The sequence below is a fragment of the Sturnira hondurensis genome, unplaced genomic scaffold, assembly GCF_014824575.4.
Source record: "Sturnira hondurensis isolate 20B ecotype Veracruz unplaced genomic scaffold, ASM1482457v3 Scaffold0022201, whole genome shotgun sequence".
NCBI classification, from domain to species: Eukaryota; Metazoa; Chordata; class Mammalia; order Chiroptera; family Phyllostomidae; genus Sturnira; species Sturnira hondurensis.
Genome location: NW_028094832.1, coordinates 1247772 through 1264910, shown reverse-complemented (window position 1 = coordinate 1264910; position 17139 = coordinate 1247772). Strand labels below are relative to the sequence as shown.

Here is a 17139-nt window from a genome sequence, read left to right as displayed (position 1 = left end):
AGGATTCTTCAGCATATGAAGATTGGTATTTTTCAACTTTTTTTCTTTCATGTGTATTCTATTTAGACCAGGAAATTGATATTTCAGCCCAGAAGACTCAGGCCAGATGTTAGTCCACTGACTGAAAGGTGGATTTCCTGCCCCAATAGGAGACCTCTGAAAGCAAAATGGGCTTTTTCTTAATGGAGAGACTGTCCAAATGACCTCATTTCTGGAACAAGGGTCCTTTGTGAAGTGTCTCGTTGCTATTGAAATCAACATCATCTGATTTTTGAGGACATTCATTAGATAAAGAATAGCCAGCACCTAGTTGATTTACTCATAAGGCAAGGGAAAAATTATGGCTAGACAATCCATTTTTTTGTTCTTTGAAATATACTTGCGCTCATTGAGAGGGCAGTGGTGCAGAAAATCTGGTGTCTGCTCCCCCATATTAATATTTCTTTTAGATTTCAAGCTTCATTCAGGTCAGCACTAACCCCAGGAGCACGCTATGTGCTTCCCTAAACAGGGAATTGTTTCACTGAACTTGACCGAGGCACTATTTAAAGAAGTAGCCGTGACCCCAACGTCCTGTCACTCAGCTCCCTGTGTGAGACGCTCATTGAGTCGTTCACATGGCGCCACCTCTTTTGATGAGGTCTTGGACAAGTGCGTTTATTTATATCTTCAATTGTGTGAGGCGGCACAGAGAAACTGAGATAACTGAGCCTTTGTGTGTGTGTGTGCTGTGCTGTGCCTGCGCGTTGTGTGTGCGCACACACCCATGCCTCTGTGTGTGTCACAGGAAATGCAATTTGAAAGGAAGTACCCGAGAGAGGAAAATGGCCTTGAGACTGGAGAGGGACTGACTGTAACACTTACTATACGTGGATGGAAAGGGATTTAGCTTGCGTGAGAAGAAAAATAAATGTTTCTGAGATTCTAAAGTGATAGAATTTTATAGCTGAGGGGAAAGTGAATGAAGTGGGTTTTTTTTTTCTTCCAGGAACAGGAATGCGTGTCTCTTTTTAATAGCTGGCAGAAATTTTACTAGTATAAAAATCTGGTTCATTGTGGTCTAAAATGTTTGCTCCCCCCGTGAAAGATGTGGAGCAGAATGGAGCAGAGCGGAGTACAGGGCTAAACGAGGCTGCCGCCGGTGTGTTCAGACCCATGGTCTTCCTCGGTGATTTATATAGTAAATACAGGACTCTTCAAAAATGATCAGAGAAAGGATATCACACTTGTCTTTGTTTTAATGAGTCAATGCATACTTTCCTCAGAATGTTATACTAGGATCAGTACTCTGCTTTTTAAATAGTTATACACAAATGTCATTAACATAAGTTATTTGGGGGGTTGTTGTTCAGCCCAAGTATTTTGGATAATACTGCAACTCTGGATAAGAATCTTCTCTCATTGCTGGGATTTATATTAAGTGAGATGCTTTTGTTCTATGCACATAATATTATGGCACCTCAAAGAAGCAGAGCAATAGTTTTAACTGGAGCTTTTAAATTTAATGAAAAAAAAAAACCTTTTCCACAAGCATGTTTAAGCAATAGAAACAGCCAGGTAGGGTAAGATTTATAAACTAGACAAGATTGATGAAGCAGTTTGGTTGAGGGATGATACCTCCCAGATGTGTTTTTAAGACTTTGTTTTGCATAATTTGGAAACATGTAACGCAATCTCTGGTTTCTTATTAACACATTTCTTTTTTTTTCTTACACTCTTAAAATCGAAAAGGTAAATAGCAGGGAGCAAGATTCCAAACATGGTTCCCTCCCCCTGCTCCCTATATTTCCCTCTGAAAGTGTCGGTTGCTCTCATACATCCTCACACCTCTCCACTGCCCTCCTCTTAGTTCAGAAGCAATCTGAGGCTGAGTTCACGTCTTTTGGGTCTCTACCTTAAACTTTGTGACTTCCAGGTTGGCGGCCCACCCAGAAGTTTTTGCTTCTTGTCCATAATGTGGATTATTGAATAGTTCAAAATCCTCACATTTCAGAATTACATGTGGCTTTAAAATTATCTATAAATTATCGATGCTCTACAAAATGAAGCATTACTCAAGGGAGTGTGGGGCTGACAGAATAATTCGGAAAGAACCTTGCGTCAACATAGCAACAACCTAAATGGCTAAGACCTCAGGCTCAATGACATTCTTATCAGAGTGAAGGAAGAGATTTCAGAGAGAAGTATTTGTAACCTTGGGTCCTCATTCTGCATGTTTACCTTCCCTCCCTGGCCTATGCATGCTGTCTTCCCTTGGTTTTAATTTCTCTTAGCTCTTTTCTAATCTCTTATCAAATACTCTTGGAGGAAGAGAAGAAGAGGCTTTTAAATAGGCAATGCCTTAGCATAGGCTTGGCTCACCTTTAGGGCATTTGTGAAAAAAATTTCCTTTGGGATTGTCTAAGGAAGACATATTTTAGGGTTTCAGTCACTTCTGGAAGTTAGCTCCCCGAGGCATTGTGGGATGCCGCCTTGGGATGCCAGAGAAGGTCGCTGATGGTCGGCGTCCATTCAGTGGGCGGATCTGTTTCCAGTGCTCCTTTTCAGATGGCAGTATGTTAAAAAAAATAATAAACTGAATTATTCATACTTGTTCAGATTTGATCTCTGCTTAATCTCACATTTTTTCTCTGCAGAAAATGTGTTGTCTTTAAAGAAATAACAAGTATTTAAATGAAGTTGTTTTCTTAAAACATGAGCTATTCTCTGCTCGCTTTGGGAGCTCGTACACTGAAACGGGACCCATACAGAGATTAGCATGGCCCCTGCCCTAGGATGACATGCAAATTTGTAAAGCGTTCCATATTTTTAAAAAATAAACTCTTTTTAAAAATCATAAGCTATTCATATGGATAATACATTTTAATTCCAACCCAGTCATTCATGTGCTGATTAACCACAAGGTTACAATCTGAGAAATGCGCCAGTGGGCGATTTAGTTGTGCAAACTTCACAGAGTGTGCTCACACAAACCTAGGTGGCACAGATGAACTACACACACACACACACACACACACACACACACAGAGGCTGTATGAGCCTCTTGCTCCTGGGATACAACATGCCCAGAACATTACTGTTCAAAACAGCATGGGGCTAAATCAAGCACAAGAGAAAATAACACAATCAAGACACGCAACAACATGAGATGTGTGTTGCTGCTGCCAGCATAACATGGCAAACTATGTTTTTATAAGTAGAATAAAATAATGATAAAAAGTATAGTGTAGTATAAACAAATGAGTAACATAGTCATTTATTATCATTATCACGTATTGGGTACTGTACACAATTGTATGTGCTATACTTTTGCACATAGTGGGCAGTACAGTAGGTATATTTCCACCAACATCACCACAAACACAAACATGCTAGTCACGCATTACCACGTTACACAACATAGATGTTACAATGTCACAGGGCAAAAGGAATTTTTCAGCCCCACTGTGGTCTTCCAGGACCATGGCTTTGTATGTGGTCCACTGTTGACCGAAACATCATTATTATGCAGCACATGACTGTATTTCATTGTCTGCCCTTTAAAACTAAGTATTTCTTGTCAATGTAAGAAACTCCAGCCTGGCTGGTGTATCTCAGTGGATTGAGCACGGGCCTGCAAACCAGAGGATCGTGGTTAGATTCCCAGTCAGGGCACATGCCTGGGTTGCAGGCCAGTTCCCAGCAGGGGACACACGAGAGGCAACCACACATTGATATTTCTCTCCCTCTCTCCTTCCCTTCCCTTCTAAAGATAAATAAATAAATAAATCTTTAAAAAAATTAAAAAAAAGAAACATCTAAACTGCTAAGAATTTTATGAGTTTATCTAGCTCAACTGATGACAACCGCCAGGAAACAAAACCTCCAGGAGTTGAACCAGTGATCTGCAGAATGGCAGTTCTGTACCTATTTTCCACATTACAATCAAAAGGAGGCATAAGGGGGGCTACATGAAATCCCTTGGTGATTCGGGAGGCGGGAGGAAGCAAAGCAGAGGTCAGGGCAGAGGGCCAACCTCTGGGATTGGACAAAACATGAAATGCTAGACACATCTTTTACACAGGTGGGTACAGGATAGCAATAGTCAACAATCAATGTGAAAACATCAACAAGGAGGGGATTTGTGGTCTCCGCCTGGTGCTTCGAGGGGTGAGGAAAAGGAAGTTTGACATTTAAAGGTATACTACCATAGATGCAAGAAGACAGCAGATAGTCTCGGTTAAGGTAAAGACTGGCCTTTGTAAGGGGAAAACACTAGCCTAGGGTATGATTCCCCGCCATGACCTGCTTTTAGTTAGAAAGCTTTTAGTTTCAGACCATCCCATGTGGTTACTGTGGGTCTCCTGAGTTTGTAAGGCTGCCACCCAGGGCACCCCTGAACTTGTCAGGTGTAGTGTGTGCCCCCTTTTCTTCCACACTTTGAACATCACATTTTGCCATCTCCATTCATTTATCTCATGACAGTTTCTTTTATTAATTAATTTTTTAAAGCAATCTACTCACAGTTTCTTAATATACTTTAAAACTTAACATTTCCTCAAGGATGTATTCCTTTTCCTTATTTTGACAGTCTCATGGTTCCCAAGAGCTCTTGAATTTGAGCAGGTATCACAGTTACCTAAGGAGCTTGTTGAAATACAGATCAGTAGTTCCATCCCCAGAGTGTTTTTTTTGGGGGGGAGGGTTGGAAATGTGCATTTTAACAAGTTCCGAGGTGATGCTGATGCTTCTGTTCCCAAGTCCACCCTTGAGAAGCAGTGATCCAGGTAAAATACTGTAAGAGAAGGAGGTGGTGTGGACTAAGGCCATGGCAGTGTAGATGGAAAGAAGGGGATGAATTTAACATATATTTAGGTAGTAGAATTAATCAGGCTTATCTACCGTTTCCGTGGAGAGGGAGGATGAGGAATCGAGCATGTCTCTGTGGTTGGTAGCTTGAACAAATGCACAGATGTAACAGAATACCCCCGAAATGGGAAATGAGCAGGGCAGAAGGGTCGGATTGTAGTGAAAAGTCATAAATTCTATTTAAAGTTCAAAAAAAAAAGAATTTTAACCTGTCAAACACAGTGTCGGACATAGTGTAGATTTTCAATAAATGATAGATACTGATATCGCTGTTATTACTACCTTTACTATTAAAACTGAACAGTCCTAATGACCCCACACTGCTACAGATAACATCCTAAATTCATCCCTCAGCAACCACACTCCAGAGCTAGGAACTCCTCCTTTGTGCAGTTCCTGAGAGTTAGACATGGAAAGGGTAATTCTATAGATATTACCTCATGGCACGAGGGAGTAAAAGAAGGAAGAGCAAAGTGAAGGAAAAGGGGACTAAGTCACAGAGAATTATCCTCTGCATCACCACAGACAACCTCGGAACAACCATGCTAAATGGGTGGAATTACTCCATCGCACGGATGAGATAAATAACTTGCCCAATAAATCACTTGCTCTTTCACTCACGTCTTATAGAAACTTGAGCGAAAACTTACACCAGCTCTTTTCTGACCCCATTATCTTTGTGCCTCCTACTACCAAACTCTACCGTGACTGCCAGGCCAGAGACTGGTTATCTTGCTTATGCCAGAATGATGACCTAAGTAGGTTGCTGGCAACGCTCCGCAGTGTCTAGACTAGCGGCTTTTCGGTAATCTTTTGTACTACCGACTCACAGTAAGAAGCACTTTTTACAAAGCAAGCCAGGATTTACATTTATATGTACATGTGTAACCATGTACATAGGTGTTGCACACACATGTAAAAACAATATGACGGAGACTAACTTTCAAAAATAACACATTGAGATAAGTACATTATCAATATTTACTCTTAACAATAATGATTGCATTCCAGTAGCTTTCTTTTCATTCAGTGTAACAAATGTTCGTTGGGACCCACAGAATTGATTTCACAATCAACTTTTGAGTGTCTAGTAGATGTCTGGAGAATCCTGTTCTAGATCCCTTCCTTTGGAATCTGGAAGGATCCTTTGGAATTCACCCATCAACTTTAAAACAATGCCGAAGAGCTGGGTGAGAGAGAGGCCCCTGGAAAGGGAATGGAGGAGAGCCGGGTTTCTGTACACGCATCTTTCCTGGAACATCTGTGCTTGCCCACCTTCCAGAGCTTTGTGAAAATAAAATACATCACAATCTGGATGAAAGCGCTTTGGAAAGTAATTAAATTGTCTAACTTTGATTTTGTTCCATGTAGCTGTGTTCACTTGGCCTGCCCCTTCACATTCTCTGCAGCCCATTTCTTATCTGAGAAATGACGTATTTGACCAAGATCACCTCGGGGCCCTTCCCCACCCTATGGTAAAAGTTTTTTGTGAGTGGTACTCTATTTCAGAGTAAGTGGGACTCTTAAATACCACGATGATGATTGTGGTGTTGATGATTATTCTTTCATATTTTGTGAAAGAAAAAAAAAACAACCCTGAAGGAATTTTTGGAAATAAAGACTGGCATTAGCTCAAGAAGAAAAGAGTAAAATCTGGGAGAAGTAATCACCCTCCCTTTGAGGGGGCTGCATCAGGAAGTTGATGAGTCAAGAGGTTCAGCTTCATTTTTAAGTGGTCAACAAAACTATTCATGTTTCAGAAATAAAAAAGCAACTACTTAAAATTTCATATTGACGTGCAGACAGCAAAGTTATTGTTATCAAGCTCTTCCCCAAACTGGCCAGAGGTGACCTCTGAAAATGGTCCGCTAGTCACTTGAGCCAGAAAACCCCACAAAATCATGTGAATCAAGAGATTCAAACCTCCGTGTTCACTTTAAGAACACCCGTGAAACTGCACAGGCCATCAAGGGTACGCGTATCCAAAAAGCCACTACGTATCCGAAGGCCGTCACTTTGCAGAAGGAATGTGTTCCATTCCATTGTTACAATGGCGGAGTTCGCAGGTGTGCCCAGGCCAGACAGTGGGGCTGGACACAGGGTCGGTGGCCCAAAAAGAGTGCTGAATTTTTGCTGCACATGCTTAAGAATGCAAAGAGTAGTGCTGAACTTAAAGGTGTAGGGGTCCATTCTCTGGTCACTGAGCGTGTCCAGGGGAACAAAGCTCTAAGACGTGGGGTGGGATGTAACAAACAGACCTCATGGGTGGATTCACCCACCCAGCAGCTCTTCCTGCCACACTGAGGCGACCCTAAACCAGGAGAGGAGGCTGCTCAGAAGAAAAAGACCTCCCAGAACAAACTGAAGAAACAAAACCTGAGGCCTCAGAAAAAAAGTCAGCTTAAAGTAAATGCTGATAAAAGTAACAGCGAAAAAAATTTACTCTTCTCAACATTCCCTTCACCCTGTCCTCCTGAATATTACTGTTTCATTTTTCTACCCATTTATTGGGGAGCACCAGGAGAAGCAGCTTAAATATCTAGGGTAGATTGATTTATTCTGTAAGTGTCGAAATTCTATGTGTCTCGATGCGTATGCATGTGTTGCTGTTAAGAGGCACCTATCTTTAGATGATCCTAAAATATAAGCTCACCTCTGGGGAGTTGGGTGGCAGTCAGTGTGGTCCTGCCTCGTCTAAGACTGGGAAGCTGCACCTCTCATCCTCCAGATGTTAAGTGCTTCCCTCAGCCCCTGAGTTAAGAGAAAGACTTGTGATTGGTGCTGGAGAGTCAGCTCGCCCCCACCCAGGCCCTACCTGCCTGTTTGCTGACTCTGGCCAGTCACTTATGAGAAAGTATTTATTTATGCAGAGAACAGCTGCCCACTGGTAGAAGAAATACAGTTCTTCATATTTTCTTGAATTTAATAAAGTACCAAAGGCTAATGCTTTACACTGAAATTCTTAAATATGCCAGTAGAATCAGCTCTAAAGGGGTATTTTGCCCGTTTCCATCATTTACTTATTTTCATGTCTTTATAGATGTAACAATAATAATAGTAAGCCTACCTCTGCTTTAACTGAATTTATTTGGATTACCAGCGTCTCCGATATCAGCACCAGAAAGTACCAGGTTCCGTCGTGTTCATTCAGCTCCCAGGGCACTTTCTACATCGACACAATGCTTCCTTATCATCAAGGGCACCCTTTCTTTTTCCTTTCCTTTCTCTGCATAAGTATTGTTGTCAAAGATTATGCTTGTGTGTTTAATAACTTTCAAAAAAGCTTTTAAATTTTGAACTTTTCTGTAAGGGAGATTCATCCATTTGCATTGGTAGTTATCCCAGTAATTAATGCTTTTCAGTGAGGGGATTTCAGGACATGCTCTTAATCCCTTCTCTCTCTTTCTCTCTCTCTCTCTTTTTTTTTTTTGTGGGCTCAGAAGAAAACCAGGAGGGGCCTCTAGAACAAGCAAGGGCTCTCTCTCTCCCTGGGGCACCTCACCTGCTTTTTCTCCTTGTTCGCATCACTCCGCCCTTTCACAGAAGGGCAGGTTCCTGGTGGTTCCTGAACTACTTCACAGAGTGCTCAATCGCCAAATCAAAGGTGACGTGCCTTGTCAAAGCCCAGGGAAAAATTCTCTGAGTGGTTTTTAAAGAAAGAATCCAAAAGGGGCAATACCTCACCAGGGCTATTTCCCTCGTAAAATAAATCTGCCATGGATCTCGTCCTCGGAAAACCACAGGGCCCCAGTGTGGACTGGCTAAATGGCTACAGCCATAACATTGAGTTTTGAAAATGGTCCTTCCCTATGTCCTTGCTGTAAAGGACCCATTAAAACCCAAAGGGCATTGCTCCTAATTAGCTGAAGCCCCTAGCAGTGCGCGGCATTGTGGGCGCCCTGGGACCAAAATGTCTCAATTCTTAATGAAAATGATACAAACAATGGCTCGTGCCTGAGCTTTCACACTTGTTTTTCAACCAAGTCTTGGCCAGCCGAGGCGGAGTTGTAATGCCTTAGGTCGCCTGAATTCCCGAGGGGTGAGGTGTGGATTGTGACTGTTTACTTGTGGACTCTTTCGGCAGGAGTAGCTTAAAGATGAGCTTTTGGCGTTTCTGGGACCCAAATGTTTCACTGATTGGCGAGCTTGGGAACTTGTGCAGGCGGGAGACTGCAGCGCGGCTGCTCTTTCAACAGGCGATTTGTTCTCCTGTCCGTGGCTCATTTCCATGCAAAGAGCCTGACATCAGAGCACCTTTTGTTGCTAAACCCTTTCTGTAGCTTGGAGGGGAGAGAGTCATGTGGAGCTGGAAGAGCTCATTTTGAAGAGAGGGGTCCCGGGAAGTTCCTCCCAAGCTCCAGAGGCACCGCGGTCACCCCTGCGGGGCCCTGCCCAGACTTGCTGGCAGAAGTGAGTCGCGTGGCTTAGTGAGTCGGTCCCCGTCACAGGAAGAAACGCCTTTGCAGAGGATTTAATTGCTTCTGGTCGGCCAGTAATCCCCGCTGTAAAACTCAGTGGTGCGAACTTTGCCTCCTGCTACCCCGTGGCCGCGCGCAGCCGGGCTGGGAAAGTTCCTGGAGTTGTCAGTCCAGCACCTCGTCGCCACCTAGAGCCGAGGTGCCGGAGCCTGCGAGGGGTCCCCGCGGGTTTGCTGGGGGATGCAGCGCGAGGACACGGCTCAGTGACGCGGCGGGCGGGGACCTGGCACCCGGGTCGGGCCGCGCGCCTGCGAGGGGTGTGAGTGCCCCAGGGACTGGGACGCGCCGCTCGCGTGCGGGACAAGGTCATGGAGGATGCGGGAGCTCCAGCCCCGGGCCCGGAGCCCGAGCCGGAGCCCGGGCCGGAGATGGAGCCCGAGACGGAACCAGAGCCCGAGACGGAACCAGAGCCCGAGACGGGCGCCAGCACGTCCAAGACGTTCTCCCGGCTCTGGGCCGATGTGATGGGCATCCTGGTGAGTTCCCTGGAGCAGGGAAGACTCCGGAAGGGACGGTTGCGGGCCGGCGCGGCCGGGCAGCACCTCTGCGACCCCGAGCTCCTTGCGCGCGCGCCCCCTTGGCCAGCCCGCTCCTTGGAGTCGTCCTTCTCTCTGGCCCCAGTTCTTGGGGGGTTAAATTTACACACGGTATAGGATTTCAACCCTAATTAAAAAATAACCAGCCACAGAGCACATCAAAGTTTTTTTTTTTTTCTTAAAACAATCGGGTGGTAGTCAACAATTTAATCTGGGACACCTGCTGAGAAGTTGGTGTGGAAAGGGCTGGAAAAAGTCCTTCAAAGAGTAAATGTAAATAAATAGTGCTTGGCTGGTGTTGGGAAGACTGAGGTTGACTGATGTTTATCTCTTCACTTGTCTGACCAGGAGAGAAAAGCAACCATAGCCTTACTCAGCACCACCCAAAAGTTTGCTTAGTCTGTTTGTAGTTTTTCAACTTGTAGAACTGCAGGGTATTTGTTGTTACATGTTTGAGACTAAAAACAAAGGGGCTTATTCTGCGCAGTGTCTTGTCATGTATTTTGAAGTGACCACTAACGTTTTCACACCGCCCGTAGATTTGGCATGATTTCTGAAAAATAGTTCTGCATGGGGAATGAAGCTTCAGCTGTTGGAGGTTCGATGCCTGGGGGGTGTTTGGTTTGCTTTGATGGAGCTGTGGGAGGCAGGCGGACGAATCAGCGGAGGGGGCTGTTACCTTGAGACAGCTTAATCCTGCAGAAAGTCCATTTTTGCTTAAAGATTTGGAGTCGGCAGTTGTATAGATTGGCGAAAAGGGCTCAGGATATCCTTTGGGATCTTTGGTTTTTCAAGTGGATGGTGTAGTTTTCAGAAAGAAAGTTTCTTCCTGGAGCGACGAACAGTGTATTGTTTTTAGCATAGTAATTAAGCTCTTAGGCTTTACCGTGAGCTAGCCTGATCAAATCCCAACTCCCACTGACTGATTGTGGGACCGAGATATTCGTTCCCTTCCTCTGATCTTCAGATTCATCACCTGAAAGGCGAGGCAGAAGAGCCGTGCTTTTTAGGTTTGCCCAGATTTAGCTCACCTGTTGTATATGTAGGACTCAGTACACGGCCTGGCATGTAGTAGGTGCTCAGTAAAGGAGAGCTCTCTATTTTTTCTTTTTTCTGCAAATGGTCTCATGCCTGATTTTTGCTAGCTGAAGTCCCGTTCATTCCATTTTCAGGAGTTCCAGGGGTCCATTGGTATCTGTGACGATCACTGTACAGAGAACCAGGGAAGGCTGGTCAAAGATTTCTGTTGGCTCTTCTCACTCTCTGATATTTTTAAAATGTAGGTACTTTTAAATTTTAAAACTCCTGTCCTTGCGTTTTCTGAACTTTACTAATTCTGGAAAACCCAGTGAAAATTTTAAAGTTGTGGTGGCAGATTGTTTCTTAAGTTTGTTGAGCAGGAAGAAAGCTTATCTTATTTCTTCCTAAGATCTCATTGAACATTATCAGCCCCTGAGAATGTGGGTTTGATAACATCACGTTGTAGCCTCACTAGGGTGAAGGCTGGGGAAGGGAGAGTTGGAGTGACTCACCTAAAGGGAAGTGTGGGCCCAGGGTTGTTGGGAGGAGGAGGCTGGCAGGTGGCACTTCCTGGAAGTTTGCGCTCCTTTCCCTGGATTGTGGCGCTCTGTTGGGTCAACTGTAGAAGAGAGTGTTCTTTGGCTGAGTTATGAGATGGCTTGAGAAACTCAGACCTCTGCTACTCAAAGGGCGAAAAGAAAATATGTACTTTTAACTTTTTTGATTGATTTTAGAGAGCAAGGGGTGGGGGAGTAGGGAGAGAAACATCAATTTGATGTTTCACTTAGTTATGCAGTCATTGGTTGCTTTTTGTATGTGCCCCGACTGGAGATCAAACCAACAACCTTGGTGTGTAGGGATGACACTTTAACCAACTGAACGACCCGGCCAGAGCAAGAAAATGTGTACTTCTTACAAAACCAGTTCAGTGTGAGGCTGACAAGAACGGAATGATTGTCCCAAATAGGTTATGCTCACTTATGTTTATCCATATTTTTCTTTTCTTTTTAATTCTTTTTTTAAAAGATTTTATTTATTTATCTTTGGAGGGGAAGGGAAGGAGAGAGGGAGAGAAACATCAATGCATGGTTGCCTCTCATGTGTCCCTCGCCGGGAACTGGCCCGCACACAACCCAGACATGCGCCCCGACCAGGAATTGAACCGTGATTGCATGGTTCGCAAGCCCGTGCTCAATCCACTGAGCCACACCAGCCAGGGCTTCTTTTTAATTCTTTATTACTAATAGTGAAACCTACTTTGGAGTGCAATTAAAACTAACAGCATAATAGCTCCTATTCTCTGTATGATGTATATTTTTTATTGTTCCACTACTGTTGTCCCAATCTCCCCCCCAATCCCCAACTCTTGCTCCCCCCTGCCCTGCCCCCTCTCCCACAGTCAATCCCCACCCTGTTGTCCATGTCCATGGGTCATTTATACTTGTTCTTTAACTAGGTTTTTCCCTTTCTTTCCTCCCTTGTCCTTCTCCCTCCTCCCCTCTGGTCCCTGTCAGTTTGTTCCTTGTTTCCCTGCCTTTGTTTTGTTCCTTAGGTTCCTATTGTAGGTGAGATAATACGGTATTTGTCTTTCCCCACCTGGCTTATTTCACTTAGCATAATATTCTCTCCAGTTCCATCCAGTTCCTTTTTCCTGCTGCGTAGTATTCCATTGTGTAAATGTACCACAGTTTTTTTTATCCACTCGTTTAATGATGGGCACTTAGGCTGCTTTCAGCACCTGGCTATAAATAACGCTGTTATGAACATTGGGGTACATAGGTTCTTTTGAATTGGTGTTTCAGGACTCTTAGGGTATAGTCCCAGCAGTGGGATCACTGGGTCTTATCCATTTTTTTATACAGTATTATTTTCCTTTGAGGTAAACTTGAACATCAGAATTGTTCCTTAGTAAAATTTGGAAAAGATGGGTTACCTCTCCTTTCTGCATCCCTGGAGAAAGTCACCAGGTTAAAAGGATCTCTAATCTATTAGAAAGCTGTCATCTAATTGTTTATATGAAACTGCATCTTTGGGGGAATGTGTCAAGACACTGATAGTTGCCATTCTCTGTTCTTACTGAGATTTTTTAAAACACAGTTTCCTTCATTTTGTATTTAAAGTAAGGGACTTTGCAGTCTCTCAGCCTGGACAGGAGACGGGACTGGACCGATGGCATGTATACCTTGTTAGCTGACAGTATCAGACCGCACCCCAGTTCTCTGACCCCCGTCACTAGGAGCCTGGTGCCATGAGTCTCTGTTGCTAACTGTCCCAGATGTACTTGGTAGAAATGTAATGGCATCGGGTATTTTAGGAAAATGCTATTTGAACAATTGATTTTTGACACTGAACTTGAGGGGAGTATAGCTAGGGCAGGAAATACACAGCCAGACAGACTGACGGGTTCAGGCCCTGCCGCTGCTTTGTTGATTTAGATTCTTCAGAGGTGTAAAAAACAAACTTCAAGGCCTGTTAGGTCAAAATTTTTTTAAGTGAGTGAGCACAGTTTCTGCCCTCAGTGATTGGGCGTTGCCCCAGAGGCAGGGGTCCCACTCAGTAAACACGGTGGCTGAGTTTATCAGGACCCATTTGGCATTTAAATTAATTCAGGCCTTCACGGTTCCTCGCCAAGTAGTTGCTTTTAGATACTCATTAAGAAAATGCTTGTTTAGAGAAGAAATAATAGTATAATTTATGGCATGAAATTCTTTGAGCTGTGCTTGAATGAATAAATGCTACTAAGTGAATATGTAAGTAGAGAATTAGGAGAAAATGGACTTAGCAAAACATTGTCGATTGTAAATGCCAGGAGGGCAGGGTAAATATTTTACTTATTTTTCTATCCCCAGAGCCTGGGCCTGATTGGGTGCTGAGAACATGGTTTCATTAAATATAAAAGAAAAGTATGTGCTTATTACTTTGATGTGCTTAAGCCACATCAAAATACAATTTTGTAAAGGCTCACGTATGTGCATTAATAAATTGGACAGTTTCATTATGCAAACTAAAACCCTGGTGCTTACTGGGAACGGTAGTAGCAACTTGTGAAATGTGTGTAAACCCTGAGCAGTTAAACCGCGGCGTTCTTGTGAAGTGTGTGCTCTTCTGTTCTCGAACTCTGCCACGTGTGGCCTGCCTGGGTTTCCAAAGCATGTCACCTTTCACCAGGACCTGCTTGGCCTTCTGCCTAGAAGTGCAAAACAAGTTAGAATCCTGTGGGATTTTACTCATTATCTTTAGTCTGTGTTGCAGACACAACATTTCTTTTTCTTTCTTTTTTTGGGGGGGTGGGGGTGGGGGAAGTTAGGTGTTTTTGAGAGTAGGAATTGCTAAAGCAATTAAGATGTGGTTAGATATGGTAGGGCAGTCTTTGAGCACTGCTTATCCATTGGGTAAATTGTTCTGGTTCTTAACTTTTCCCTCCAGAATTTGAGGTCCTCTTAAAGCTGAGCCAGGCCTTCAGGGCTACTTGTTATCTGGGAATGGAGGGGAAGAGAGTTTGTAAGTCACTATTGTTTGCAAGATCCTGCAAGAGGGACCTCCCCCAACCTTCTACTTCCTCTGTTCCCTGCTCTGTTCCTACAGTTTACACCCATTTCCTAGCCACGCTTAGAGAATATCCTTTGTGTAGAGATATTCTGGACCTTCTCCATCCTCGGAATCCTTTGCAATCTGCAGAAAAGTATGCAGTAGATAAACCCCACAAATGGGAGGTTTATCCTGATTTGCTATTTGTCGAAGTCCCTTAAAAAAAAATGACCTTCCTTTGCAGTTTTAGGAAGCGTGTGGGGGAGGGGAGATGCTAGTGAGATCCCTGGGGAGCTTTTAAAATGCAAACTCCTTGAAAGGCAGTGATTTACCTATCGGGTGGTATGTGACTGTGCGCCCGTCAGCTAACGCATTAATGAATTTTAGGTCTAGGAATTGGAGAGTCAGCCTCAGCTTCAAATTTTCTGACTTCATCTTAATTTTATGTTCCTGCTAGCCCGCCCAGAGCTTTCTGGCATTTTACAAGTGGAGAAGTTGCAGGGTGGTGTGTCAGAGGGACTGAGGAGACCTTGGAAGTGAGCCTTCAACTTCCTGCTTTAGAGAAGAGGCGTGGAAGGGAGCGGAGGCAGGAGCCGAGCAGGGAGGAGACCGGGCAAGTCTTTTACAGTTTGGGCCTGGCTCAGTCCTTTGCTGTCAAAAAAGACCCGTACCCTAGAGTGACCTGTCATGCTCCTCTTCTTCCTCCCTCTGCCCTCGTTTGCCATTCTCTAGTTTGAAACTCTTCCCTCTTGACTTATTACTGACATCCTGTTTTTCATCGTCTACTTCGTCTTCTGTTGCTAGAAGGCTACAGTGGCACGGGGAGGAGGCGGAACTCACAGTACTGAATCCCTGGGCTGTGCCGGGCCCTTCCCGTATTTGATCCTCTCATTGGGACCAGTGAGCGTTATTGTCCCCACTTTACAGCGGAGGGGTAAACATGCTTGTCCTAAATCCCTCAGATAGGAAACAGAGGAGCTGGGAGTTGGGTCACGTGTGTTTTCTCGAAAGTTAATTCCTACTTGCAATTTTACTTTTCATTGTGTCTTGTATTTTGCTTGAGCTACTGAGGTAAGTACAAGCAACATGTGCTTCTGGAACAGCAACCCCACTGGCCTTCTCTTCTGGCTCCACAGGGCAGTGGGTGGAGCGCCCCCAGGAGGCAGGGGTAGTGTGGACAGGGAGCCAGGAGCACAGAGGGGACTTGGGGCCTGAGTGGTACACAGGGAGGCCATTTCCCAGAAATGCCATTTTGATTTGGGCCCTGGCTGGGAGGAGGCGTTCTCCCTGAGGGTTAAAGAGGAAAGGAAGGAGGAAGTGCCTTTTGGGCAGAACCAAAGGGAATAAAGATGGGGGAGCCCAGGGCAGCTGAAGGGGGACCAGGACACTAGGTCCTGAGTGCGAAGTACACTCCATTGAGAGCCACTGCAAAATCTTCCACTGGCGTGTGACACGATCACTTCTGTGTTTTAGAAAGTAACACTTGTGGGTGGTGAGTTGGTGATGAATTTGGAGGGAGACTACTTTAGTGATCCAGGCAAGAGAAGACCAGGGCCTGGACCAAATGCTGGTGAAACATACCAATTATCTATCATCTGGCTTCCATTATTAGGTCCAATATTTCACTCAATATCTGTAAGTAATCAAGGATTGCTTCATGGAACTTTCTTTTGATAATTCTTTTAAGCTCAAGAGCAGGCCGGGTTAATGAAAGCAATTTTTAGAGATGTGGTAGTCTTCAGATTTTTTTTCGTTCTGAAGCAATTCTATCTGGATATATTTATATTTATGTGTCACGATATAGTGGAAAGAGGGGTATGGGTCCTTAAAGAAGGGAATTAGTATGTATAATGATATGCACATGATACTGTAGCTAAGTGACCTTTCATTACATTTTTTCAAAGCTAATTCTGGAGGATAGTGGAGTACGGAGAAGTCCTCAGTTGTGCAGATGGATTCATGAGCAAATCTGTAGCTCAATCTCATGAAGGGCGTAAGAGGAAAACCAATAACTAGTGGTTTATGTAGTGTATTCTTCTTAAGTGCTTTCCACTTCAGACTTAACCGTCATGATCCCACTGTGATATATGGTGTGCTTACCCCTGCTTTCCACACATTCTCATGCTACAGTAGAAATAAAGTTGATCTCAAGAGAGTGACTGAAAATGGAGATAGAGGCCAAGGCTTTAGGAATTAAATACCAGCGCATAAAGACTACAAGAATTTACCAAATCTTCAGATGAATTTTGAGGCAAAACAATGTGTTCACGACCACATGCATTTGCCATTTTTCAGACGGTGTGCTCATCTATTTATTAGTTTACTTTTGGTAATAAGACCTGAAAATGGTGGGTGGGTTCCTCGTTGGCTTTGCTCCGAGCCAGCTGCGGGGTGGCCCTTGGACTGCTGCACAACCCGTCTCACTGGGTAGCATTAATCAGGCGAGACGCCTCGTGGAGATAACCTGCACTGTATTTTTCCCGGCGTGTCAGGTCATGTAACAGATCCTGCTCCAGCAGGGAGACTGGGCACTCGGGCATTTTGGTATCTCTCTGACTTAGAAGACAAAAGCTTGGTAACAAGATAGGTTTTCCTCTCTGTAATCCATATTCTTTCTTTTCTGAAGGGATCTCTGGTTCCCTTTCACCTTGCTAAGATAATTGGTGAAAACGTGAATGTGTTTCTATTTATACTGCATGGTCTGAGGGCTCCTGTTTCATGTTCCCTAG

General features: G+C 44.2%; 1 protein-coding gene and 1 pseudogene across 1 annotated transcript in view; both read left to right on the top strand.

Moving 5' to 3' along the window:
• The first annotated feature begins 2710 nt into the window (after window positions 1-2710).
• On the top strand, window positions 2711-2810 carry LOC118979009 (uncharacterized; annotated as a pseudogene).
• Window positions 2811-8940: 6130 nt separating this feature from the next.
• The window catches only part of SASH1 (SAM and SH3 domain containing 1), a 167487-nt gene continuing 159288 nt past the window's right edge, over window positions 8941-17139 (top strand). Inside the window, exon 1 of the mRNA XM_037034839.1 lies at window positions 8941-9802. Coding sequence (XP_036890734.1) covers window positions 9635-9802 — 168 coding nt within the window. The 5' untranslated portion in view covers window positions 8941-9634. The remainder of the gene's footprint in view (window positions 9803-17139) is intronic.